We start from the raw sequence: 27394 nt of genomic DNA on the forward strand, positions 1-27394 counted from the left end.
CAGGCGGGACTCCCAGGCTGCGGCCGGCCCCAAGAGCACGGCCTTTAAAACCTCAGAGTAACCCGGCGACACTTGAATCTTTGAAATCCCCCCCTTCTGCTCCTCTCACCACTGCTGACTGAACCTCAGATGAGTGGAGGTTAAAAGACGAGACCAAGGGACCTGAAGAAATGGGCACATCCACGCACAATCTCACGTGCGAGAGTGGGTTTAAGCGGGCAGGACACAGACACCCTGTGAGTTAGGAGGAAGAAGGGGGATGCGCCAAAGCTGTATGCCTCTTCAAAGAAATTCAGCCTTGCGGTCTTGAAGTCTACCACTCGGGAACAAAGGGCACCCGGGAGCTGGCACAGAGGGCCTCGGGCTCTGGCTGCCCCGGCTCTGCTCAGCACGTGACTGGCCATGGCAGCCATCTGAGGTCAGGGCAAAGTGAGAGGTCCTTTCCATCCCTGGTGATCCAGGGGCCACGCGTGGGGGCCTGGCTGAAGAGGGTGCCCCGGGATAAGAGCGGGAGACCCTTTCTCTGCAGCCAGCTGTGTCTCTGCTCCCCTTTCTCCAGGCCCCTGGCTTCCCAGCGCTTGAAACTCACATGATGTACTCTTCCTTGTTCTCCTCTGTCACTCGGATGCTCTCACCACCTTCCTTTAGCTCATGGGTTGTCACCTTGCCCAGGATCTCCATGTCCTGGATGAAGTACAGCTCTAGGCCGCACTCTTCCAGATTGTTCTCTCTGGGGGCACGAGAGACCAAGAGGGAAGATGTCTGTCTTAGAAGGGTCTTCCCTCCCTCCTGCTGCGTCACTCACTTTTAGTGTCCGTGGGACGCGAGGACTCACAGGTGGCCTAGAACCCAGAAAGGCTGTCACGGGACATCTCCCTGATGCAAGGAGAGAATTCCAGAGCTGCCCTGCAGGGGGACCTAGAAGCTGTGCATCCACCCGCACTACGACCCACCCTGAGACTCCCTCTTCTCCCAGCACAGGGCGATGGAGGGGACCCACTCCCTCTTCTCCCAGCACAGGGCGATGGAGGGGACCCACTCCCTCTTCTCCCAGCACAGGGTGATGGAGGGGACCCACTCCCTCTTCTCCCAGCACAGGGCGATGGAGGGGACCCACTTGATCCAGATGATAGATTTGTAGAATTCGGGGTCGATGGATTCCAGGTCTTTCAGGGTTGGTCTCTTGTTTAGCATCCGCTTGTAGAAAGGGAGGGTGAAGCCTGTATCGATGAACTTTCCATGGTACAGAGCCTGAGGAAGGAAGAGACATGGCAGAGAGATCTGGTTTTCCTAGGATGCCCCATATCACCTACTGCCCAGCTACTGCAACCTGCCCTCCTGAGCATCCAGCTGCCCCAGGGGCCTGAAGGGAAAGTCTGCAGCACTCTTGGTCCCGCCTGCAGACTTCGGAGATGAGCAGACCTGGCCGCTCAGGAACGCACCTCCGGCCCACTGCCTGCCTGCCGGCTCCCTGCTCTAGCAGAGATCTGCCCCCAGGCGTACAGAGACGACTCATTCAGCACAGCTCCAGGTGGTGGCCCTGACTCACTGCTGCTCTGAGCTGGGCAGCGGAGGCAGCCAAAAATAATGCAGACGCGGCTGCTGGCGGGCCAGTGGTGAGTAATAGTCTAGGGTTTTACTGGTCTGTCCTGTCCGCTGCAGGGCCAGGCGGGTCTCTAGACCGGGGAAGAATGTGCCCACTTCCTGAGCCCAGCACCTTGGCCAAGAACTTCCAGACAAAGGGAAGGGACATATTTAGTCATGGGCTCTTGGGTCCTCCTGAGAGGGAAGCGGGGTAGACACTCACTCGGGAAGTCAGGGGAAGAAGTGAAGGAAAGCTAGCAGTGAAACCTCTCAAACTACCAAATGTGGCAGCAGGACCGTGGCCCTCATGGGCTCCCATCTCCATCCTGGTTCCTGATGTTCATGAGACACTCAACAGGACACTCAACAATATTCACACTGTGTTCCTATTTCTACATAAATACAAATACCTAACTCCCCCTTCCCTACTTTGCCCTCCTCCTGACAGATGCCTCCTACATCTTGCACCAACCGGTCTACTAGGGTTCTATTCTCAGCTAGTGTAGATTCCAAATCCCCTTCCAGAAGGCCTGAGTCTCAGTCGGACATTCCCAAACGCTGCCACCCAGCTTGTGGCAACACCCAGAGACAGGCAGCAGGTGGGCTGTGTCCGTCATGCCCCAGCCCCAACAGGGCAAGTGCTGAGCGTTAAGTGAAGACTTTGATCCAGGGACTCTGGGCTTTCGCTTGACAAATCCTACACAAATCAACACGAAAACCTTCTCAGCGCCCTGGGGTGGCCACTGAGAGAGCTCTGAACTATTTCCAGAACTCTCTCGCTAGCTTTTTGCATCTTTAGTGAGTAGTTCTGTAAAAGGACGAGGGTGGGGCTCAGAGAGGGGGGCGCCAGGCTGCAGCGGCTGCTGGTGGTGTATAGGGTCACCACCCTCCCTGGAGGGCTCGCGGCAGCAAATCTTACCATGGCAATGAATCTGCCAATAAAGCGGAAGTAGGTGAGGTGGTCGGGGTTGATGGAGGAGGCGGGGTTGATCTGCAGGCAGTAATTGTTCTTCCCGGCGTATTCAAATAAACAGTACATGGGGTTGAGCACCTCGTGGGACAGGAGGAAAAACCACTCTCTGTGAGAAAAGAGAGAGAAAAACGGAACTAATGGATCCTTCCCTGCACACCTGTTCTGGAGGTGCGACTCTCCTGTGCTGTCCTGTTTCACCTAGTCTGGAGACATGCGTCCTGGGGAGACAGCCCCACTGGGATCAGCACCTGGGCTAACCTCTGTGAACAGCTGGTCAGTGAACGGGGCAGGGTCAGACCTAGTGTGAACCAGAACAACTGCACTTGACGATGATGCTCAGGAAAACCTGCGTGCCTGCATGTTGGCTCCAGGTGCTGCATTCCAGGACTTTCCATCTGTTATCCAGAGTGCCTAATGGCAAAGGAGCTCCTTGCACCCTGAGCCACTATGCACAGTTGTGTAGGCTGTGCACTGCACAACAACACGATGTTATAGTATCATAGATTTGTACATTTATCACAACAATTTTCCTGCAAATAGCAGTGAAGCTGCCTTTTTTCTGATAAAGCCAGTATATCTCGGCCATATTCCAACACAGAAGTGTCTTGACAAAGGGCATCTTTTTCTAAATCTTGCTAAAGGTGCTATATGAACAGCAGCCACGCTGCTTCCACCCTACCTGAGTAGGCAGCATAATGTGAATACAAGGTAATACGTTCCTAACTCCTTCTGCATGAAAACTCTGTAACCAATGCAGTGTCTACATTTCACTCCCCCCAGCTACCACGCAGGTATCTCACTGCCCTTGCACTTTGCCATCCCCTCACCCCAGACCCCATCAACCACACCCTTCCCCATATGTCCACACATTCATCTGAACCAATGCCCACGCCTTCGCATCTCTTTGCTCCCTAGGTACAAGCCTCAAGCCAGAATTCAGAGTCCTTTGGGGCTTGAGCTAAACCAGCAGGGGGACGTCCCAAGGGGGCCAGTCCCTGGTTGCTGGGCTGTTTGTGGCCAGGCAGACGAGGAGTCCTTCGATGCAGAGGGTGCCCCGGTATCCTGTCCGTGGTTCTACCCTGTGGTAGAACAGCATGACGTAACCTACCATAGGGTAAAACCACTGGCAGGACACAGAGAGACAGACACACACGGGGCGGGAGCCACACCACCAAGCAGAGCCTAGAGAGGAGGTCACCACGGTCACCACGGTCACCACGGAAAAAAGAGCAATCGATCCGTGGGTGCCAACACAGAGGGCAACACCACCAGCACACAGAGGACCAGAAGCAAGTTAACCCAACACCAAGTGAGAAGACGTCCCCACACCATGAGAGGTCAGCAAGCTGAGCAGTCACCGCAGGCCAAGATGCTCCTTCTCTCTGCCGGGGCCCTTGTGCCCCATCGTCCAAGGCAACATTTTGCCAGAGTCTGTTAACTTTTGTAGGTGGGCTGGGGTAAGGGCAAGACAATGCTTTGAGCTCTTTTTAGGGTTATATCAGCTATTTTAATTTACTGACCCTGTGCACATGACACGCAGCTGAGTACTGATCAATGCCCTTTGGATTGTGACACAGCTTATACACGCCAGGTATACACCACGACAGCCGACTTAACACGCCCCGGCTGCCTCAAGACGAAGTGAAGCCCAGGCTCGATTCTACCCGAAAACCACTTAACACTGATATTTAGCTGCTGACACTGGTGTAGCCGGAAATAATGACAGCTTGGTTGGTAAAGAGCCATTGTCCCGAGCCCCTCCCCCAGAAGGCCCCTAGCCTTCCCATGACCCAAAAACTAAAGGATTAATACCTAGCCCAGCAGGGGACCCCCCAGACCCAGCTCCAGCGTCCCTTCGGACTGGCCACACCCCTGCCCACTCCTGAAGATGCAGGAGAGATCTGGCAACACTCTGAGCAAGAAGCAGACAGCTTTCTGGGCGTGGGCCCTGTAGCCTGGGGAAGCGGGGTGCAGCGCAGCCTTCTGGGCCTCGCAGCTCACCTGGCGATGCCTCCATAGTCCAGGCCCTCCTCGCCACGCATGATGATGTAGAGCCGGCGGCGCAGGTCGTAGGGCTTCATGTTCATGATCTGGGGAGACAGAAGATCGTGGCCAGCCTGCCACTCTCCCTTCCACGGCAGGCTGGGGGGTGGGGGACAGGGGACTCCCAGGCCTGCTCTACGGCAGATACCAGTCACCAAGGCCCACGCCTTGAGAACTCTACCATGTGGGCTTAACGGGCTACATGATAGAAGACAGGGTAGCAGGAGGGGACCTCCTGCCTGCCCCTGGTCTTAGACACGGTGGTTATTCTCTAACCTGTTGGAAAGAATCCTCAAAAAGTGTCTGCCTGGAAACGCTGATCTTCACATGGCTGGGGAGAGCATTTGACTGATAAGAAAAGGAAAAAACAAACCTCAAATTGGGGTCTTGGTGGTAACTATTCAGTCTGGTCACCTGTCTGTCTGAACAGGCTTCCCCATCCCCCTGGGCTTGGGGAGAGAACTTGGCTGGCTTCCTAGAGATAACATCACAAAACTGCTCGAGGTGAGACAAGTGACCTGCTCCCACCTAAGACACAGGCATTCCAACGCCTGCTGCTGGACTAGAAAATTGTGCTGAAATAACTCTACAACCCCAATCTCCAGGGGAGGTCCCAGTACCAGAACTCACATGGCAGAGGAAACGGAACTGGTGATACTTCCACCGAAAACTTCGGTCATAGGCACCAGGGGAACCTTGCTTCGTCCTGGAAAGAGCAAAGATGTTCTGGAATCCATGTGATTTCTCAAAAATTAGCAACGCATCCTGTTAGTCCTAAGGAAAGCTGATGCTATGTTAATTTAAAGACGAGTTAAGTAAGGTGTAAAAGAAAGAAAGTGACTGCCATTAAGACCTTCTGAAGATTTGAAGATTAAAAAGAAAAACTAGAAATAAAGCCAGAGGGACTTCCCTCGTGGCGCAGTGGTTAAGAATCCGCCTGCCAAGGCAGGGGACACGGGTTCGAGCTCTGGTCCAGGAAGGTCCCACATGCCACAGAGCAACTAAGCCCGTGCGCCACAACTACTGAGCCTGCACTCCAGAGCCTGCAAGCCACAACTACTGAGCCCACGTGCCACAACTACTGAAGCCTGTGCACCTAGAGCCCGTGCTCCACAACAGAGTAGCCCCCGCTCGCCGCAACTAGAGAAAGCCCGTGTGCAGCAATGACGACCCAACGCAGCCATAAATTAATTAATTAATTAATTAATTAATTTAAAAAAAAAGAAAGCCAGACCTCTTGCTTTTAGAGAAAGACCACCAGTGTTATTCTGAGTAAATAGAGTAGCCCCTTCCCTCCACATCCCCACTAGTGTGACATCAAAACTGGCCACTAGAGGGCAGTAAGAGCAGCCATACCAGGCCTGTGCTAAGAGTGATGTCACCTGTGCAAAGTCCTTACCCAGACTCAAACCCCGGGCGAGGATCCTTAAAGGTGGTGGTGCGGGTATTGTGGTCCACGAAGTAACGCACCCCCTCGCTGGTGTACTTCATCTCCCACCCTGGGGGCAGAGCTGGTTCCTGGATCATCCTGGAAACATGGGAAGAGAGGGGTTAAGGGCTGGCCTCACCTTCTGGGCCTCCATGCTAAGGAGGCTGGGGTCCCTGAAGTGCTGCTTTCTCTCTGTTTTTACGCAGGCCCTGCACAGCCCTTGAGGGTGGGCCTTGAGGAAATGTGCTTGGCAATACCCAAGTCCTGAGGATGGTTCTGCAGCAGAGAGAGGGCATCTACTGTCCTACTGTGGCAAAGAACCAGCCCTGGGTGGATGGCCGTGGCCTGAGCGGGCACCAGCAATCCCAGGGCACCCAGTGCTCCATCCCAGACTAGCTTCTGGGGGTGGGGGGCTGACGGTGTTTGGGCAGGGCTCTCAAGCCTTCTGAAATCACATGATCGGCACCCTGCACGATTGGCACGGAGACCAGCAGCACCTGCCAGCCGGGCCACTCTGTATCCATGAGGAAGACCAACTTAAGGTGCCACTTTCAAGCTCTCACTGGGCCGACATCATATCATGAGGGTCTCAGGGCACCTGTGTGTGGCCGAAGTTCCCAGAACATCAGCCGTGGAGGACAAATGCAGTCCAAGGCCACCGGGCCAGAACTGGAGACCCCTCCCGGCCTGAGTCCTTACCCCTGGGTCCGAGGGTCCTCCCACTGGGTAGTGCGTGTGTTATGGTTCACGTAATACACCCGTCCATTGTCCTGTCTCTTCTCTGTCAGGGGAGGAAGGAAAAGCGGACTCTCAGATTGAGACGTCTTGAGCCTATGTCCTCTCCCCTCTGGCTCCCACCTCCTGGGTGCTGGGTCTGAATTTCTACCCCTGTTCCTAACCTGTTAGAGAAGTTTAACCAGCGTGAGCCTGGTTCACTCACATCTGTCACTGGCAAAAAGGACAAAGAGAATCTTTCCCTACTGGGGAGTAGGGGAGGGATATACACATTTTCAACTGCAGATCAAACACCATCTTTGGTTGGTTGATTTGCTGGAGGCAAGGGGGCGGTGTGGCAACACGGAGGGGAGAACATGGAGAGGGGGCAGTCCAGCTGAAACCACAGGCATAATTGCATCCAGCTGTGTGCAAAGTGGAAGCACAGTCCAGCCTCCCCAGGATCCTGGTCCCCACCCCAGTCCATCACGGCTGCTCTCTGGTTCTGCAGCCCCTCCATCCACTGGATGCAGCCGACCCAGGTGCCCCCGTCCCACAGGCAGGGTCACTGTGGGGTGGCTGCATTTTCCTTCATCCCTCTCTGATCAGCACTCTGCACCACAGGGCCTATGTACCCCCCTGCTTAAAGGCAAAGTTTTGTTCTCAAACTCCTACATCACAGCAAAACCTCTATGTTGCACACATGCCAAGAGACCCCTGGGGTTGTGGGCACTTACAGTGCCATCCTGGTCTTATACCTAAGTGTGTGCTTCGAGATGGGGCCGTGTTTGGGGAGCTCAGACATTCTCTCTATTCTCTGGACAACACTGATCCTCTTGCCCTTTTACTGGTGTACTAACAATGGCGCTGAGTTGTTTGAGGGAGAAACTCTGGGCTCCAGGGGCAAACTCAACTCCAGCTGGTGATTCTGGTCTTTAAGAGGGATTGAAAGGGGTGCCCATCAGCTCCAGGTGGATGGCAGGCAAGACTGGAGCAAGACTCCGAAACCAAGAGCGTCACCTTTCCCAGCTCAAAGTTCCTGGGCTTTCAAACCTGTTTCTGTCCTGAAAACAAACAATGCTCATGGCCCTCCCTCTTTTACGATGATGACAGGGAGAAATTAAAGAAATAAAAATCATCAGTTCCAGAAGCTACAGGGAAACCAAAAGCTGAAATAGATGCAGAACTAGGCAGCCCAGCCCCCTCCCCTTGAGTAGCAGGCTGCAATGTTCACAGTATCAACCCATGGTCCTGGTCTCTGTCTGACTTACCTGGTATCCACTACTTGATGGAAATTTCAAAAACAAGAGACTTGAAAGAAAAAAAAAGAAGGTGACTGGGATTGCTACAGAGCTACCATCACCTCAGAACAGCCCGTGGGACTGTCCCACAGAAGACCGGCTTCCCAACAGGGTTCTGAGGGGAAGAAGGAGCTGCTCCCAGCCCGGAAGCTTCTGCTTTGAACTAGATCCTCCCGCGTGTTCTCTCCCAAGGGCCAAAGCCGAGGCGGGTGGATCTGTCCAGCCGGGAAGTGCCCTTGTTGCTGCGTGGAGGCCTTTCATGGCCCACTGGAACCACCTTGCTGCATGCAAGGTCGTAGTCTGGGAGCTGGGAAAGTCCTTAGGTGACATCTAGCTTGACCCCATTTAGGAAGAAATGGACTCGGGAGCATTCAGTCACATGCCCAGGGTCAGAGCAGCTGAGACGATGTGGATCTTAAACCTCAGGTGCTCTGACCCCTGGGTCGGTGCTCAGGGAAAATGTGGGATCTCTCCTAGAGGAGCAGAAAGGGACCCAGGACTGAGCACAGGAGACTTGGCAGCAGGGTTGCACTAAATGCAACTCTCCTTTGGTTTTGCTATACTTTCTGTTCAATCTTAACTCCCCCAGGGGAGATGACCCTGCCACAGCCCTGGGGAAGCTAACACAAAGCCCAAAGGATTTGATCAGGAAGGTTCCCTGGCCCTCGGCCAGATGTTCTTTTCCTCTCAGTTTCATATCATTACAGTCTTGTGTGTTCTCCTGATCATTTGTAAACAGCACTGACTCCGACCAGGGCTCCTATTCCCATCTCAAATATTTCACACCTGGCTTCTAGGAGCTGTTTTTGAGACCCTATAAACTGCTCTTACTTGGTGACCACCGTTTAGCAGAACTGGTACAGAAATAAACCACTTGACTCTACAGATCCAGGAACAATTCTGGGTCCCCTGCTCTAGTTCACAGGGTCTGCCAGATAGCCTTACAGATTCTTATTTCATCGGATGAGCCTTCCCCTGCCCAGCCAGGGATCCTATGTTTGACCCTCTCACATTTGACTTGCTGTCAATCTCTGAGACAGCAGTGAACAGTGACCTTTCATCAGTTCAGGGAGCCGGGTGGATCAGCTGTGTGCCTAAGGGATTACCCCGCTGAAAAGTCAAGAACTGTGTGGAGGCCTCGCTATCTGAGTTTTTCCTCTAGGAGGGCTAGGAGGCCTTTCCAAGTGCCCTGGCACGCAGTGGTAATTGACTAACTGATACCCTGCAGGGCCATAGGGGTTGATGCAACCCTGCAAATTACTACCAGGGAGTAGTTGTGACTGTATGGAGAGATGTAGAGGATCCAGTTCAAAAGCTGCATTTTTCCAGGTGATGCTTTTCCTATCATTGTCAGCTTCTTCGTCTTTGTTGGGGAGCACACCCCGGCCTTTTTTAATACTACCTGTGAACACCATCAAACCAGCATTCGCTGTCTTCTGCTGGCCTAACAAACAAACTAAACCTGACCCACAACAATTCCTGCAAAAACGGCCCTCTTCAGCTCCCAGGGACTCCTGTCGTACACGCTGAACAAAACCTTGACCCAGCTCGGAGCTGCAGAATGCGCTGGGTCCTGCCATCTCTCACGACCCCTTTGTAAATGGCCACTCCTTCCCAGAATAGCCATAAGGCACACCGTCTCACCAAGTCATGGCTGTGCATCCCTCTAACTCATTATTGGCAAATCACACCAAGGACTTGGAGTTCTCCAGTGACAAGGAGAATCCAGTACGACATCATAAACTAGCAACAGTGCACTTCCATAACATCACCAGCCCTCACTCAACTCTCTTATCTGTTTCCCTCTGGCCCCTTTCACAGCCGTTATCATAAATAAAAAGGCGGCTGAAGTCAAAATCAGGCTGAAGTCCTCCAACATCTCAGCTGCAAAGAAAGGTCTGGTAAGGTGTCTAAGCAGACAGCCACGGACCTGAAACAAATGCATCTGGGAATCAGCCAGTGTCAAAATGCCTTCATCAAATAGGATGGATTCTTGAGGAGACACCTTGAAAGTCAGCACCACAACCCAACAGTCCCAAGGCTGCTGGGGGATTTCTCTCATAGGGTCACCCCCCTGCAGCTGTGGCAGGTGAGCGCTATAGGGGTGCAGGGGAACTCAGTTACTTTCCCAACCTTCCAGCTCCATCACCTGCAACTTCTCCAGCTGGGTATCCCCAGAGGGTGTGCTGGAGAGAATAGAAACAGGGAACCGAGGCAGGGAAGGGAGAAGATGTGCAGGGAAAGAGGACAGAGCACAACAAAGCATCAGCACAGAAGGAGAATTCAGTACTTACCCCAGCCAGGAGGGAGGGGGCCCAGTGGGTCATGGTCAGTGGAAGCACTCGAAGACTAAACACAAGAAACACAGCAGAACACAGAAGTTAAAAAAAAAAAAAAAAAGGCCACTGCTTAAAAATAAATCAATCGATAAAAATAAAAATGCCAAGGACTGGTTTCCACATTTTAGCACTTTGCAGAGTATACGGCGGGGACTTAGGTGGCATCTGCTCCTCTCGAAAGTCTTCAAAGAAGAAGAAAAACCAAAAATGAACCCTGCACGCTGAGGGCCCAGACGGGTTGTGGAGAGGGTGGAGCGAGGGGGAGGGAGAGGTGTGCAGAAGAAGGTGGGCCAGGACGCCCCCAGGCCAGGCCGGGAGCCCGGAGCGGGGCTGCCCGGCAAAGCGCGGCCGGCCGGTGCATCAGCCGCTCGGCTACTGCTCAAGGCGGCCAAGGCGGCTGAAATCACCACCACCTCCAACTTTCTCCAAGAACCACACACGGGAGGGGAAAAAATATCGCAGGCCTTTCCAATGAAATCATTCCCACAAACCCTGCCCACGCCCAGAGCTTCCTGGCTGGGGGCTGGGCCCTCCTCCCTCCTGGGCGCGGGGAGAGGGAGCAGCGGTGTGCGGCAGACTGAGGGCCATTCAGGCCCCGGGCCCCTCACCTCCCCCAGGAATGTTTTGCTTCCCTTCACAAAGCACCTTTCTTCTCCTCCAGCCTGAACCTGAAGTTGTTCAGTGTTCTGTGTGCGTCTGTCTGGGGAGGTGGGGCTGGGGGCGAGACGATGAGAGAGAGAGACAGAGAGAGAGAGAGACAAAGACAGAGAGAGAGACAGACAGAGACAGAGAGACAGAGAGACAGAGACAGAGGCAGAGGCAGAGAGAGACAGAGACAGAGAGACAGAGACAGAGAGACAGAGAGAGACAGACAGAGACAGAGAGACAGAGAGACAGAGACAGAGGCAGAGGCAGAGAGAGACAGAGACAGAGAGACAGAGACAGACAGACAGAGACAGAGAGACAGAGACAGAGGCAGACAGAGACAGAGGCAGAGAGAGACAGAGACAGAGAGACAGAGACAGAGAGGGAGAGAGAGAAGGGGAGACAGGAGAAAGAAGGGGGAGCTGACTCCGGGCCTTCAGGGTCACTGTTTACATTAGAACCTCCACCCCCAGCCTCACTCTGCTGCGGGGTCCCTGGGGCAGGGCTGCAGTGGCCCAAGAGTTCTCATAGCCTGCGGGGAACAGGGGTGCTGTCAAAGACTCTTCACACTGAAATAAAACAAGTATTGTTTCCCGCTGGCTTGCTTTCTCTCTCTCCTTTTTTTTCCTTTTTTTCTTTTTTTTTTTTGTGCCAAAGCATTTTTATTTCACTTACTAAAATTTAATTGTTACATGAGGGGGATCAAGTTCTCAATGCAGACTTCAGGCTGCCTGGCGGGCCCCGTCTGGGGGCGGTGGAGCCACACACGGGCAGGAGGATGAATGGAGCTCAGTCTCGGCTTGAGAAAACATTGGTAGAACTCAACTGCCAACGAACCCCCTTCCACGGCCGTCCCTCCACCCCCCGCTGAAAGGACAGAGAAACTTTCTTTCTGAGGTGGCAGCTACAAGTGACTCTTCCAAAGCAAGTTCCAACAAAGACATTTCAGTCTTGAAACCATAGGTTCCTTGATGGGACGGAGCCCCCTTCCAGCAGAGGGCCTCCTAACCAGGCAGAGCGAAACTGCTCGAAGGTGCAGGAAGCCGGGCTGTCCTGGATTTAGGGCATGGTGCCCTCAGCCTCGAGGGTGTGCTTACGACCCCCACCACTGTTCCGATTCATCTGAGGGCTGCTGAAAGAAAACTTCCCCAATTCACGGTGGTTATTATGGTATGTGTGTGGAGGAGAGGCGAGGTGAGGGGAGTTGGCATGTCATAAAACCCAAGCTCCTCCACCTTTTTCGTAGTTAATACATAACAAGAACAGTGGGTACAAAAAACACGCGGCAACAGAAGGGAAGGAACTACCTTGTGAAACATGCACGCGCTTCAGACAATGAAGCCAAGTAGGAGGCGGCGGGTGACGTTGAGCTGGACCAGTGTCCTCGCAAAAGGGAAGGGCTATAGAAAAGGTCATTCTAAGAAATTAAAAGCAGCAGCATTTGGTGCGATTGTTTTGGCTGATTCAGGCCTTTTTTCTCCCCCACCAGAGTAAGTGGATGATCTGCAAAGCATTCAGCAGCTCTGCTGGGAAATAAGCTCCCAACTGGTACCAACAGGGCTTCAGCGGGCTTACAGTCGTCTCTTGCCTGACTCTACAAATCAACACACCAAAAGGTCTTTTTTCTGACACGCTTCGTGACCTGCACTGAACTAGAAACAAAAAATGTTTAACGGCCCCTTTCTTAATCTTTGCCTTTTTTTTTTTAATGTCAGAAATTAAATGTTCACACAGTGTTGGCTCTCTTTCATGAAGGTGGCTTTTTGAAAAATGTCTTTGGTATCCTCTCATTCTCATCCCTAGAGGCGGAGAGAAGAGGAGGCGGACAGGAAGGGTGAGAGACCAGAGACTGATAAACACAAGCAACACGTGAAATGGGTCAGTGGAAGCTGACGCTCATAATCATTTTACCTCTTACAGTTAAAGCAAAGCACTTGAGTATTTTGGATATTTCTTCCCTGATGTATATAGTACAACTTGAAAAATGTTTAAAGGAAGTGAACAGAAGCCAAGAAGACACAAAAAATTCAAAGCTATATATCCTGGCCAGAAAACCAAAACCCAAAAACCCCACATCTCCAGTGAGCCAACCAACTGCCCCTTCTCTCCTGCCACACCTTCCCCTGAAATGAGAGATCCCAAGTGTTACCTGGAGCATGGCTGGAAAAGCACAGAGAAAGGGGTATGGCGGGGGAGGAGACTGCGGTCAGAGAAGAGATCCTGGGATGTGCAGGTGACTCTAAGAGACAAGACAGTTTCCTTTATTATTAGGAAGAGAAAGGAATGCTGTTGAATAATTTTCCTGGTAACCGTCCCTGGGCTGGAAGAACTGGGGTGCAGGCCATGAGCCAGAGGGCTCACGTGAGTTCAAGTCCCTTAGGGACTAAAAGCATTTAGTTCCAGTAATATTTTAAGATACAAACTCAGAAATAAAGAATGTCTAGCAAACACAGCCGAGGGCAAGACAAGCTCTGGGAAGGGCAGAGGTTACAGTGTGGAAGGCAGGCTCCTTTTTTGTTGTTGTTGTTTTTAAGGATGCACCCACTGGGCACAGAACAAAACCCAGGTGCTTGAGAATTTGGTCCAAGGGGCTCTTTGCAGAGCAAGAAACAAGTTGTCTGTTTCTGGATAAAGCACTTTGGCGTCCATACGTTAGGAGCCGCAGGATGGTTTGCTTCAGTCTTGCCAACACTGGCTACACCTTTGATTATCAGGGGAGGATCAGGCAGGAGTGGCGGAGGAGTCGCCACAGAAACAGTAGTAGGCTGCAAGCAGAGTCCCGTCGCAATTACAAGATGCACACGACGGGGCTGGGCATGCTCGGTGGACCGCAGCAGGACCACAAAACAGAGGGCAAATCGAAGCTGCAGCGGCCAAGCGCAAGTATGTGCACGATGATCACGAGTAACAACGGCACACTGGGGTGTCAGGAGAGGGAAACTTGTCAGAGATAAGGGGATGATAACAGCGAGGCCCCCCCGAAAAAGGTATGCATTGAGGCAGGAAGGAATGCAGGACACTGCCATCTGGGATTCCCTTGATTTCCCATATTGAACTGTATTTCGTGTTCTCTGCAGGCAGCAAAGAAGAACAAGGCCTGGTTTCAGTCCAGCAGCAGCAGCAGGAGGGGGAGGGGAAGCCAATGGTATGGTATCAGCTCTTAAGTCTTCCGAGTCAAACCCTGGGCCAAGGCCAAACCCCAAAATAACTCTATGAAAGCGACTCTTCTTACTTGTAACCAGGACATGGCACCATAGCAAACAAGAGGGGTAAACCAAACCCAGAGGGGAGGGGAATCAACAGAGAGACATTGAAAGCTGACCCAAAAAAGATTCCTACCACGTTTTTCAATATGGGTCTTGTTTCAGGAACAAAAGGGAACCAGCACCTCCATCCAGAACCCTCCTGGATCCCCAGCCAAGCTGAGAAAACCATGTTAGAGGACTCAGAAAGAACATTTTCTTTTAAGTGCTGAATTTTTACTTTTGGGGACACTCCAAGTCAAAGTTCTACCTCTACAGGCCTGGAATGATATTGCTAAAATGAGAGAGGCAGGAGAGAGAAATGAAGGCTCCAAACGACCGAGCAGACGCGAGCTCCAGAATCTTCCCTTTCACACACCAAACATCTGGGTCAACTGACAGAACCTACACAGTGCATGGGAGGGTAGGGAAAAAAAGAGTCCTTCAATGGAGTTTTCTTTTTTAATTTAAGAAGTCGGGTAAGCAGGGAGACAAAACCATGTGAGACTCCTAAAACGCATCCTTGCCTCTAAGTCAAAGGACAAAGATGCCCAGACCTTTCCAGTTTTGCAGCCAAGAAAATGGCAGGGAAAGTCTTTGGGGCCCAGCTCAAAAGAAATAATTTCTGAAATGCAGAGAAGGACCAGATTCCATCCAATTTTGAAACATGCCAGAAACAGATGTCCGGCATGTATGAAGGGGGCTGTGGAGTGGGAGGCCAGATACCCAGCAGTGCTGTACCAGGTAGACCACTGGGCACGGGTTGTAGCCAGGCATCATAGCTGACCTTGGAGGCAACTCAATGTGACAAACACCAGACTCTCTGCTCATCCATACTAAGGAAACACTATATGATGAGCAATCAGCCCCCACAGACAGAAGAAGGAACAAGCCAGCCAAGGCCAATGCCACCATGCCTTCTGGATGATGGGGTAGCTCCTGCTTTGGGTGAGCAGAGAAAGAGCTGGAAATGATGGCAAAGCTGATGATGAATGTTATTAACTGGAATTACAGGTTTTCTGAGCATTTAGAAATGGGTTGTGGGGTTAAAGTTCATTTCAAATAGAAACAATGTGAGTTAAACGTGGTGATGTCCTAGACCAGCTCAAAAAGTTTCCAACTTCCGATATACCACACCTTGTGCAGGTTCCACTGCAGGGGGAACAAAGCTTCATGTTCAAGGGGCTCTGAGAAAATGTAATCAGAGTTCCCACTTGGGAATCCCACTTCTCTCTGCCAAAGAAGCTGTGTGGCTGGGCTCCCCATCAAGCACCAGGCTGCTGGTAGGGGCTCTAATGAGACAGAGACCCAGGAAGGAATGTTCCTAAAGGGACCCAGTATGGGAGACCATTAGACAGTTAATTTGGGACCACAACCCTCTGACTTCTGGACTAGAAGGTTTAAATGTTATTCTGTAGGTAATGACCACAGAAGGTTTTGAGCCAGTGATTAATAATGTAGAGCAAAGCCCCATTCCTTAAATCTTCCACAGTGATTTTTTTTTAAAGTGACAAAACGGGGAATTCCCTGGTGGTCCAGTGGTTAGGACTCCGAGCTTCCACTGCAGGGGACCCAGGTTTGATCCCTGGTTCGGAAACTAAGATCCCACAGCTGCGTGGCACGGCCAAAAAGTTAAAAAGAAAAAAAAAAAGTGACAAAATGACAGCGATATTTGAAGACTGCTCTGCTAGAAACAGGCAGTACAGATTGGAGGAGAGAGAATGACAGCAAAGAGACAATTCCAAGCCTGCCTTAATCATTCAGGTGGGAGGGACAGAGAAAAATCAGGAATCAGATAGAAGGAGGCTGATCTAGACCGGTGGTCAATACACTTTTTCTGTAAAGGGCCACAAAAATATTTTAGGCTTTATGGGCCACCTGGTCTTTGTTGTGGCTACTCAACTCTGCCATTGTAGCATGAAAGCAGCCACAGTCAATACCCACACTATGGGGTGTGCTTGTGTTCCGATAAAACTTTATTTACAAAACTAGCTGGGGGCCCGTTTAGCCCAAAGGCCATAGTTTGCCCACCCCAAATCCAGATGAACTTTAAGGTCCCTCCATCCTTCAGAACCTGTCAGATAATAAACATCTAAAGAAAACCAGTAGCAGCAATAGAAAGGGAAGGATTTGGGTGACTGCTTTGATTTGAAAAGGCAAAGTATGGGAGAGGTCACAGCAATCTTCAGGTCTCAAGTCTGGGTAAATGGACTTGGATGGAGGGACCAGAAGAGAAATCCAGTCCTGGAAGAAAGATGGGGGAATTCAGTTTCAGATACATGTACTGCGTCCATAAACACAGAAGGTGGACATTGAGTCACTAAGTTAGAAACACTGGAGTTTGAGGAATTTCACTGTGATGAGTAAAATCTCCAGTGTCAGAGCACTGACATTTCTAGCCACCATTTTCCCTGCTCACCAAACAGGTCGACGGAGAATGTGCGTGGCCGCTGGGAGGCTCCCCTCCCTCGTGGCTATCCCCCGGCCGCTCACCTGGTAGAGGAATCTTTGGCTGAAGTGCTGCATGGCGCCCTGGAGCTGGTTGCGCTGGGACTGCCACTGCTCATAGCTCCGCACGTACTCGGCCGTGGGGCGCTGCCAGGTGGTGGTCCGAGTGTTGTGGTCCACGTAGTAGAACCTGCCTCGGGGGTCTGTGCGTTTCTCCCAGCTGCAAACATCAAGCTCAGAATGAATACAGTGACCGCCTCACCCCTCCGCTCAAATGCTAGAGAAATCTCAGGATGGCTGGCAAGGAGGAGGGTGAGGAAGGGTCTGGTGTGGGGTCTGGCACAGGAGTTCAGCTCCTCCGGGAAGGCACAGCCAGGTGGGCTCCAGTCACGGAGGCTTCTAGGGCTTAGATGCTCCTAGCAGACATCTGTGGTTGCCCCCACCAGCAACCCATCCCTCTTTACCAACAGCTCCTGATTTCCATGTCAGAGATCCAAGTGGCTCTGGGGCACCTGACTGTACTCCCAACCCTGGAGTTGAAGTGTTGACTGGACCAGGAGTGGGCAAGTGACCTGTGCTGAGCCCATCAGGATGAATCTCATGGCTTTTGCTAGTTATGGTGGGAAGACTATAGTCTCTCTTCTTTGCCAGATATGACTGAGAAAGTATGCAGTCCTGGGACTGGCTGCCATCTTGGACCCAAACACAATATGAAGTTGACCCAGTAGATGGCAGAGCAGAAAAATGGGGAAAAAAAGCCAGTCTCTTGGGGATACTGATGAGCCACTGGATCATGGTTCACTTGAAACCAGGATCTACATCTAGATTTTTTAGTTACATGAGGCAGTGAATTCTCTTCATTATTCAAGCCAATTTGGATCCCAATTTTTGTTCCTTGAAACTGAAATTATCCTGATATAAGGTGCCAGTGAAAATACGTTGCATGACCACGAGAAGAAGAGTTGGTGCAAATGACAGCAGGACTCTCCACATTATCTTTTGTTGAGGAAGCAATCTTTCCAGAGTTGGCCCTAAAATATCCATGGGCAAGGCAGGGCTAGAGCAGAGAGTAAAAATCCTCAGCTGTGCTTGGTAGGTGTAACTTGATTTCCACATACACATGGAAGAAGTGATCAAAAGAAAGTAAGAAAGGGAACTCCGCAGGGTGATAGAAATATTTTACATTTTGATGGAGTGTGAGTTACATAAGTGTATGCATTTGTCAAAGCTCAGTGAAGTGTATAACTAAGATCTGTTTATCTCACTGTGTGTAAATTATATTTCAATTTTCAAAAATGAATTTGAATCTAATTAAGCCTCCATATCTAACGACCAGTTTACCAGGAAAGATAAGGAATAAAGGAACATGTAACACAACACCAGGAGTCACAATCAGCCACATCCAGAATGTGAGAAATTCTACAAGACAGATGCCCAGGATCTTCAACAAATAAACAGCCAGAAAAAAACAAGAAAGGGTGGGGGAACTTATAGATTAAGAGAGACTTATGAGATCAGCCAAAAGCAATGTGTTGATCTTGAGTTTGGATCTGATTCAAACAAATCAAGCGTTAAAACATTTTTAAGACAATTGGGGAGAACGCAACACAGACTGCGTATGACATAAGTAAGGAAATATTGTTAATAGTGTTGGGTGGGATAATGGTATTTTGGTTATGTTTAGAACAAAACACTCATCTGTTAGAGGTGTATGTGATGTATTTATGGATCCAAGGATATGATGACTGGGATTTGCTTTACAATTCATTGGTCCCCTCCCCTGAAAAGAGGGAAGATCAGATAAAACAAAATATTAACTGTTAGAACCAGGCAATGGTTACAAGGGATTCATTGCTATTCTCTCAAATTTACTGTATGCCTGAATTTTCCATTATAAATTTGAAAGGAGAAGGGGAGAAAAGGAGTTTTAAAAAAATAAGAGAGAGATACCACTGAAGAAAACGGGGTTAACCCAATGCAAAAGGAACCCAAAATGGATTACACTGTATGATTCCAAAGTGTTGGAGGGTCTTTGTTCCCTAACTACCTTGTCATACCATCTCTGAATTCTGATCTTATCCACATGACTATGGCGCTTTGGTCTGATACTTTCCTCAGCTTTCAGGGTTAGCCTCCTAGCTGACTTTTGTTGCCACCTCTTCAACAATTCTTTCAAACTCAAAGCCTCCCTAAAAATGGCTTCTCCTCAAGTAGTTCCCAGTCCCTGTTCACAGACTGCGTCTGAATTCCGCTTGCTGGACTGCCTTGCCGTCCTGACCTGCTGCCACTTTGGATTCCACTAAACGCCATCCCTCTCGCCCCAAACCTGAGCCTTTTTCCGTGCTCCCTGCATCAGTCCTCCTCCCAGGGATAAAACAACACCATCATTCCCGACTCTTCCTTTCCTACAGATGTCAGTAAGCCACTCAGCCCGAGGGCTTCTTTTTATTTCGTCTCCCTGCCCTGCACTTTCCATTTCTACTGTCCAACTGTCTCTGAACTAATCTCCTTATCCAATCCAGCCAATAAACCGCCATCAGGGTAACCCCAGCAGACTGACTCCTTATGTCAGGCTCGAGTCAAAACCTTGAATCAGTATTCAAGGCTCACAATAATCTGGAACCTTCCCACCTTTCTCATAAATTCTCCCAACCAGTGATTTTTATGTATTTTTATTTGTTAGCAAAGGAATCACATATCTATGGTTTGAAACACAAACAGTACTACAGGAGATACAATGAAAAGCAGTCTCCCGCCCTCCTTCTCCCCACTGCTGATTTCTGCTCCCCAGAGGCAACAACTACTTTCAGCTCTTGACTGCTTCTTCTATTGACAGTCGTACTTCTAAATAAATGCTTACTCCATAATTTCTTGAGTTCTGCCAAATTAGATATGACTTATGGACTTTCCACTAGCAAAGCTGAGGATTTAGTTCTTGTACTCCACCCCCCAACACACACAATGCTCTCTCCTCCCCCATCCTCCCAATCTAGAAAACCATCATTAACTCAATATTCAGAGTTTGGATTATGACTTTGTAGAATACTATACATACATTTGCTTACTTGTACACTTTTATTCTTTTTCTCTAGAGTTAAGAACTGCGTGTTTTATTCTGCTTGGTTTTCAAGGACCTATCACAAATTCACCCCCAGATTCTGACAGGGCTGGTGGCCTCCCAGGATCACTTAACTCTGGGCCTCATTTCTGCAGGCACCCTTTGTCCAGCGTGGACAGCTGTCCTCCAGGCCTGCCTGCTCTACATTCCTGCCCTGAGTCATCTTCCCTCACCCTCCTCTTGGCCCCTGAATGGAGTCTCCTGTGTCCTGCATCTCAGGACTTCTTTCTCTGTTTCCTCTTGTCTGGTAGAAGAAATCATCTAGGAGTTTCTGAGAAAGGATGCACCAAAGTTAATTTTTTGAAACCCTGCATGTCCGAAGATACCTTTATGTCAACCCTCACACCTGAGTGTTAAAAGGTCTAAAAGTTGATTTCTGGATTCACTCAGCTGTTTCACTAGAAGATCCCCAAATATCACAATCTATAGTTTTCTTCCCTTAGACTGGTCACTTTCCCCAGCAAAAAAAACCTTCCAGTCTTTACCCTGGAGATAGCATCCTCACTTAATCCTTTTTTCCTGAGTTCATCTCTGCCTTCGGCTATGGCTGTGTTCTCCACACTGGTTCTACTCTCCCAGGAACTTCTTACGCTAGCAGTACTCATGTGCGTGTATGTGAACATGTGTGTGTGTGTGTGCATGTCTGTGTGTGCACACATACACATGGCAGAGGGTTGGGAGCGATGGGTGACAACTAGAAGTCTAGCTGCTCCCTGCACAAATTTTAAACTTCCAAGTTTTTTGTCTCATTACACATACACACACACATACACATTCACACACACACCCCATATGTTTCTGATCGCTGAGGATTTCCAGGGCTCCATGGTGCAAATTGGCTGCCTTCCGGGTGGAAACCCCACACCGGAAGCTTGGGTTTCAGCTTTCGCAACTCTGCCATTTATCCATCAGCAACTAAACTCTGATTACAATCTCCCATATGCTTTTTCTCCTCTCCCATTCCTTTATCATTATACATTTTTATAACCTTTATTGCTATTTTAGTGGGTTTTCAGGAAGGAATGGAAATAAACACATGTTCGATCCATATGTTTAACTAGAAGTCCTCTGCACTGGTGAATTTCAAACTTCTAAGCAGCATAATCACACCCTTGGTTGCAGGTAAAATCTTACGCAGAATCACAATCTACAAAAACAGAGCAGTGGTTGGAGGCCAGGTCAGCCCTTCCATGTTGTTTGGTTCCAGGGGGCATCTGCACCAAACCCAGGGGCCTTGCTGTACACACTTGGAGCATCTTTGTTTCACACAAACCCTCCACTCCAGCAAAACTGCTCCATGCATCATTCCCTAAACACAGCTTCTACATTCACACTGTTCTCCCAACCTGGATCACCTTCCTCTTCTCACTGAAGTCCACCCTTCAGCCTTTCCTAAAGACCAAGTCTAAGCCCCCTGTGAGGCCTCCCCAATACCATGCTCTATGGTGATCACTCTCCCTGCTCACCTCAAGTTTGAGAGCCACCTAAGAATGACTAAACAGCAAATTACTGCATTCATCCTTAACTACCAGGTCCAATACTTTTTTCTCCTGGATAAAACGACTGGTCTTCATACAAGTGTCCCACGGGTGGGACAGAAGGGGACGGCCATGATAAACTGAATCCTTTGGTTCAATCTCGCTCCTGGATGTCTACGCCTGCTGATATAATGGCTCCATCTATAGTTTCAAGGTTGCTCTCACCGTGGTAATACTTCCCCAGGGCCGAACTTCTCCCATTAATTAGCAATGAAAGCTTGAGCATTCTGTTCTCTCTGGGTTCCCTATTACATAGCAGAACTAAGTGCCAGGGGCTTTAAGGTCTGGGCCTAAAACTCAGGAAGGACTCATAGGCTATAGGGGGTGCAGAGCTGAGCCATCTCACAATAAAACATTAAAACTATCCTGAAAATAAGAAAGTTGGGTCTAGTATTCCACCTCAATATTTAAAGAAGAGTAAATCCTCAGCCATTCTTAGAAGATACCATTAAATATCTTCATTTAGATTCCATTCAAACGTTCACCAGGTCAAGGTCTAAATAACTTATAGACCAGAGAGGTTAAGAGGCAAGCAACCAGCACACTTACAGAGTTACCACCACTTTTAAATATATGTGTCATAGGGAGACTGGTTCAAGATGGCGGAGCAGAAGAACGTGCGCTCACTCGCTCTTGCGAGAGCACTGGAATCACAACTAACTGCTGAACAATCATCGACAGAAAGACACTGGAACTCACCAAAAAATATACCCCACATCCAAAGACAAAGGAGAAGCCACAATGAGACAGTAGGAGGGGCGCAATCACAATAAAATCAAGTCCCATAACTGCTGGGTGGGTGACCCACAGACTGGAGAACACTTACACCACAGAAGCCCACCCACTGGAGTGAAGGTTCTGAGCCTCACGTCAGGCACCCATCCAAGTCCAGGAAGCGCAAAGATTCCCAGGCAGGATAAACCTAAGGAGAAACACACCAAGACACATAGTAATCAAACTAACAAAAATTAAAGACAAAGAAAAATTACTGAAAGCAACAAGGTAAAAATGACAAATAACATACAAGGGAACTTCCATAAGGTTAACAGCTGATCTCTCAGCAGAAACTCTACAAGCCAGAAGGGAGTGGCACGATACATTTAAAGTGATGAATGTGAAGAACCTGCAGCCAAGATTACTCTACCCAGTAAGGATCTCATTCAGATTCGATGGAGAAATCAAAAGCTTTACAGACAAGCAAAAGCTAAGAGAATTCAGCACCACCAACCCAGCTCTACAACAAATGCTAAAGGAACTTCTCTAAGTGGGAAACACAAGAGAAGAAAAGAACCTACAAACACAAACCCATAACAGTTAAGAAAATGGTAATAGGAAGATACGTATCAATAATTACCTTAAATATGAATGGATTAAGTGCTCCAAACAAAAGACACAGGCTCGCTGAATGGATACAAATACAAGACCCATATATATGCTGTCTACAAGAGACCCACTTCAGACCTAGGGACACATACAGACTGAAAGTGAGGGAATGGAAAAAGATATTCCATGCAAATGGAAATCAAAAGAAAGCTGGAGTACCAATACTCATATCAGATAAAATAGACTTTAAAATAAAGAATGTTACAAGAGACAAGGAAGGACACTACATAATGATCAAGGGACCAATCCAAGAAGAAGATATAACAATTATAATTATATATGCACCCAACATAGCAGCACCTCAATACATAAGGCAACTACTAACAGCTATAAGAGGAAATCAGCAGCAACACAATAATAGTGGGGGACTTTAACACCTCACTTACACCAATGGACACATCATCCAGACAGAAAATTAATAAGGAAACACAAGCTTTAAATTACACAATAGAAAGAAGAAAAAGAAATAAAAGGAATACAAGTTGGAAAAGAAGAGGTAAAACTGTCACTGTTTGCAGATGGATTTGGATTGGAAGAATCAATACTGTGAAAATGACTATACTACCCAAAGCAATCTACAGATTCATTGCAATCCCTTTCAAATTACCAGTGGCTATTTTTATAGAACTAGAACAAAAAATCTTAAAATTTGTATGGAGACACAAAAGACCCCGAATTGCCAAAGCAGTCTTGAGGGAAAAAAACGGAGCTGGAGGAACCAGATGCCCTGACTTCAGACTATACTACAAAGCTACAGTAATCAAGACAATACTGTACTGGCACAAAAACAGAAATACAGATCAATGGAATAGGACAGAAAACCCAGAGATAAACCCACGCACCTACGGTCAACTAATCTATGACAAAGGAGGCAAGGATATACAATGGAGAAAAGACAGTCTCTTCAATAAGTGGTGCTAGGAAAACTGGAGAGCTACATGTAAACGAATGAAATTAGAATACTCCCTAACACCATACACAAAAATAAACTCAAAATGGATTAGAGACCTAAATGTAAGACCAGACACTATAAAACTCTTAGAGGAAAACATAGGAAGAACAAATACCCTTTGACATAAATCACAGCAAGATCTTTTTTGATCCACCTCCTAGAGTAATGGAAATAAAAATAAAAAATTAACAAATGGGACCTAGTGAAATTTAACAGCTTTTTCAAAGCAAAGGAAACTACAAACAAGATGAAAAGACAACCCTCAGAATGGGAGAAAATATTTGTAAATGAATCAACGGACAAAGGATTAATCTCCAAAATATGTAAACAGCTCATGCAGCTCAATATTAAAAAAAACAAACAACCCAATCAAAAAATGCACAGAAGACCTAAGCAGACGTTTCTCCAAAGAAGACATACAGATGCCCATAAGCACAGGAAAAGATGCTCAACATCACTAATCATTAGAGAAATGCAAATTAAAACTACAATGAGGTATCACCTCACACCAGTTAGAATGGGCATCATCAGAAAGTCTACAAACAACAAATGCTGGAGAGGGTGTGGAGAAAAGGGAACACTCTTGCACTGTTGGTGGGAATGTAAATTGATACAGCCACTATGGAGAACAGTATGGAGGTTCCTTAAAAAACTAAAAATAGAATTACCATATGAGCCTGCAGTCCCACTCCTGGGCATATACCCAGAGAAAACCATAATTCAAAAAGACACATGCACCCCAATGTTCATTGCAGCACTATTTACAATAGCCAGGTCATGGAAGCAACCTAGATGCCCATCGACAGACGAAAGGATCAAGAAGATGTGGTAAAAAAAAAGATGTGGTACATAGATACAATGGAATATTACTCAACCATAAAAAGGAACGAAACTGGGTAATTTGTAGCAATGTGGATGGATCTAGAGACTGTCATACAGAGTGAAGTAAGTCAGAAAGAGAAAAACAAATATCGCATATTAATGCATATATGTGGAACCTAGAAAAATGGTACAGATGAACCAGTTTGCAGGGCAGAAATAGAGACACAGATGTAGAGAACAAACGTATGGACACCAAGGGGGGAAAGTGGCGGGGGGGGGGTGGTGGGGTGCTGAACTGGGGGATTGGGATTGACATATACACACTAATATGTATAAAATGGATAACTAATAAGAACCTGCTGTATAAAAAATATATAAAATAAAATTCAAAAGTTCAAAACAAAAAAGACAGCCAAAAAAATATATACATGCTATAAATTCACAACATACAAGTGTGCAATGTGCCCTGTTAAAAGTTGATGATTAATTTGTGAGACAACTGGAGAAATCTGACTACTCACTGGGTTTGATGGTGGTAGGTAAATACTGTTAATAACATAGTGTTTTTACTTTTAATAACAGAACACTTTTTAGAACTATATACTGAAATTTGGATAAAATGATACGATGTCTGGGATCTGCTTCAAAATGATCTAGAACAGGGGTGGGGGAGGGGTGAGTGAGGATTACACAGCAGGAGGTGGTAAATGTTTTCTACCAAGAGCCGAAAAGTAAATATTTCAGTCTTTGCAGGCTTTACAGTCTGGATCACAATTACTCAACTCGGCCAATGAGCACAAAAGCAGCCATGGACAATAAGTAAACAAATGAGAGGGGCTGTGTTCCAATAAAACTTTATTTACAAAACAGGTGGCAGGCTGGATTTTGTCCACAGGCCCACAGTTTGCCAACCGCTGGTATAGATGAAACAAGAGTGGCCATTAGTTGATAATTATTGAACCTAGGTGTTGAGTGTGTGGGCATTCTTTGTCCCACATATTTGAAAAATTCAATATGAAAATTTCTATAATTTCCATAATAAAATGTTTTAATTTTTTTCTAAGAAGTCTATGTTTATCTTTGGTAAGTTCCCTGGACTTAAAGTAAAAGGAGAAACAGAGTGAGAACTAAGGATGGCGGATTATGAGTGTGATTTCCAGAACGGTAAGGAAGAAAAGGAAAACACAAAAACATTCTACTGGAAAACTGAAACTAAAAGCAGCCCATCCGTGGAAACTTGTAGGACTGGAAAGTGAGGTGATATTTGCCTGGCACACGCCTGACAGGTGAACAAAACAGCACGGGGGTTCTCCCGATACGCCCACCTCTGACATCCTCTCCCTCCGCAAGCTTCAGAGGGGGAAGTCAGCATTCATGTTCTATGTAGGAGCCCTTCATGGCTGCTTTACTGGGAAGTGATTCTTTCCTGAGAGCAGAATGCATTCCCTTTCGAAAGCTCTCAGGACTGGGAGACACATGTGGAAAGAACTTTCTGTCCCTGGCAGACAGGGAACCAAACCCCTTCTCCTTGAACTTGGACACTCTTCCCTCACTTGGAAGCCTCACTCATCCTCTGGTTTTGGAGAACTTAGCTGCGTTCTCGCAAAGCCCGCTGAACGAGAAACACACTGTCTCCAGGGGCTGGTTGGACACAGGGCGCTATGAAATGCATCAACACCCTCTCTATCTTGGCTTCCTTGTGCTCTTTTTTCCCCCAGAGATGCTCTAAATGTTCCTAGTCTGTCCTAGGAAATGAGAGCAGAATTAAAGTAAGTGAGTAGGAACGGCAATCAAGGGACCCAGGATAAATGTCCCTGGACTTTGCTACCTCTGCAGAAAGAAACTGAAAATCGGGCCCTACAGGATATATCTGTAGGTGAAATGACTGAGGCCAGTGAGACACCAAGGGCCCCGGAGGCCTCCCCAGCCCTCCTTCCTCCAGAACCCAATATCCATGGGGGCTCTGAATACCACTTAAGAAAGCCCATGGCCAATACAACACATGTAGGAAGAAGGGAAAGTAGAAAGAGAGAGCAGAGAATGTAGAAGGGGATGACTGTAGGAGGAGGGGAAAATAAAGAGAGAAAGGAGGAGAGTGGGGGAAAATAAAGAGATGGCCATGGCAGTGAGTGGTGGAGAAGCTGATGGGGGACTCTTGGTGCCAGTTCTAGAGCCTAGGGTCTTACTGGTTCAAGCCTTACCCTGGAGGAAGAGGCCGCTCCCAGGTGGTGGTCTTGGTATTGTGGTCAACATAATAGACACGCCCGTTGGGGAGCTCTCGCTGCTCCCATCTGCAAAATAAAGTCAAGGGAGACATGAGACACACCGGTGAAAGGCATATGCCCTTGCTCAAAGGAGTCATTCACTACTATTAGGCTAATGTGAGAGGTAACATCAAAGTCGACATGCAAGACCAACCCGCTGGTCAGACAAGCTCCACGTTGTCACTGATGGTGGCACCCACGTCTGCTTCTTGAAAACACTGTAACAGTTCCCCTTTATGGATTCAAAGTACTAGATAACCCATAGATCACGCTAAATTCCCTAAATAACCCATATGAAACTACATTGCCATGGATTTTTGTGAATCACTGTCTCTTGGCCATTTGGGGATCAAAGAGCCCTTTAGGAATGTGATGAAAGCTTCCAAAATGCACTCACCAACAAAAATGTGTGTGCAATTTCTGGGATTCCCGGACCTCTCCTAAAGCTCATCCATGGACCCTCCAGCGCTTGTAGCCTACTACCTTTTAAAGTCACAAATTATATGACTATCCCTGTTCTCCTAGAATCATATATATTCATGATCACATTTCTTTTTAAAATACAGGATTCATTTACAGAGGATCTTTAAAAGAGATCT

The 27394-nt window shown here is 48.3% G+C and overlaps 1 protein-coding gene across 1 annotated transcript in view; it reads right to left on the reverse strand.

Annotated features, from left to right (window-relative positions):
• WWP2 (WW domain containing E3 ubiquitin protein ligase 2) overlaps positions 1–27394 on the reverse strand; it is a 122094-nt gene that overhangs the window by 4788 nt on the left and 89912 nt on the right. Inside the window, exons 8-18 of the mRNA XM_024763090.1 lie at positions 26733–26822; positions 16764–16938; positions 10339–10393; positions 6729–6810; positions 6000–6128; positions 5231–5306; positions 4877–4948; positions 4559–4647; positions 2504–2663; positions 1118–1251; positions 590–730 (exon numbers count right to left, since the gene is read on the reverse strand). Of these exons, the coding sequence (XP_024618858.1) occupies positions 590–730; positions 1118–1251; positions 2504–2663; positions 4559–4647; positions 4877–4948; positions 5231–5306; positions 6000–6128; positions 6729–6810; positions 10339–10393; positions 16764–16938; positions 26733–26822 (1203 nt within the window). The remainder of the gene's footprint in view (positions 1–589; positions 731–1117; positions 1252–2503; positions 2664–4558; positions 4648–4876; positions 4949–5230; positions 5307–5999; positions 6129–6728; positions 6811–10338; positions 10394–16763; positions 16939–26732; positions 26823–27394) is intronic.

The sequence above is a fragment of the Neophocaena asiaeorientalis genome, unplaced genomic scaffold, assembly GCF_003031525.2.
Source record: "Neophocaena asiaeorientalis asiaeorientalis breed wild unplaced genomic scaffold, Neophocaena_asiaeorientalis_V1.1 scaffold678, whole genome shotgun sequence".
NCBI classification, from domain to species: domain Eukaryota; kingdom Metazoa; phylum Chordata; class Mammalia; order Artiodactyla; family Phocoenidae; genus Neophocaena; species Neophocaena asiaeorientalis.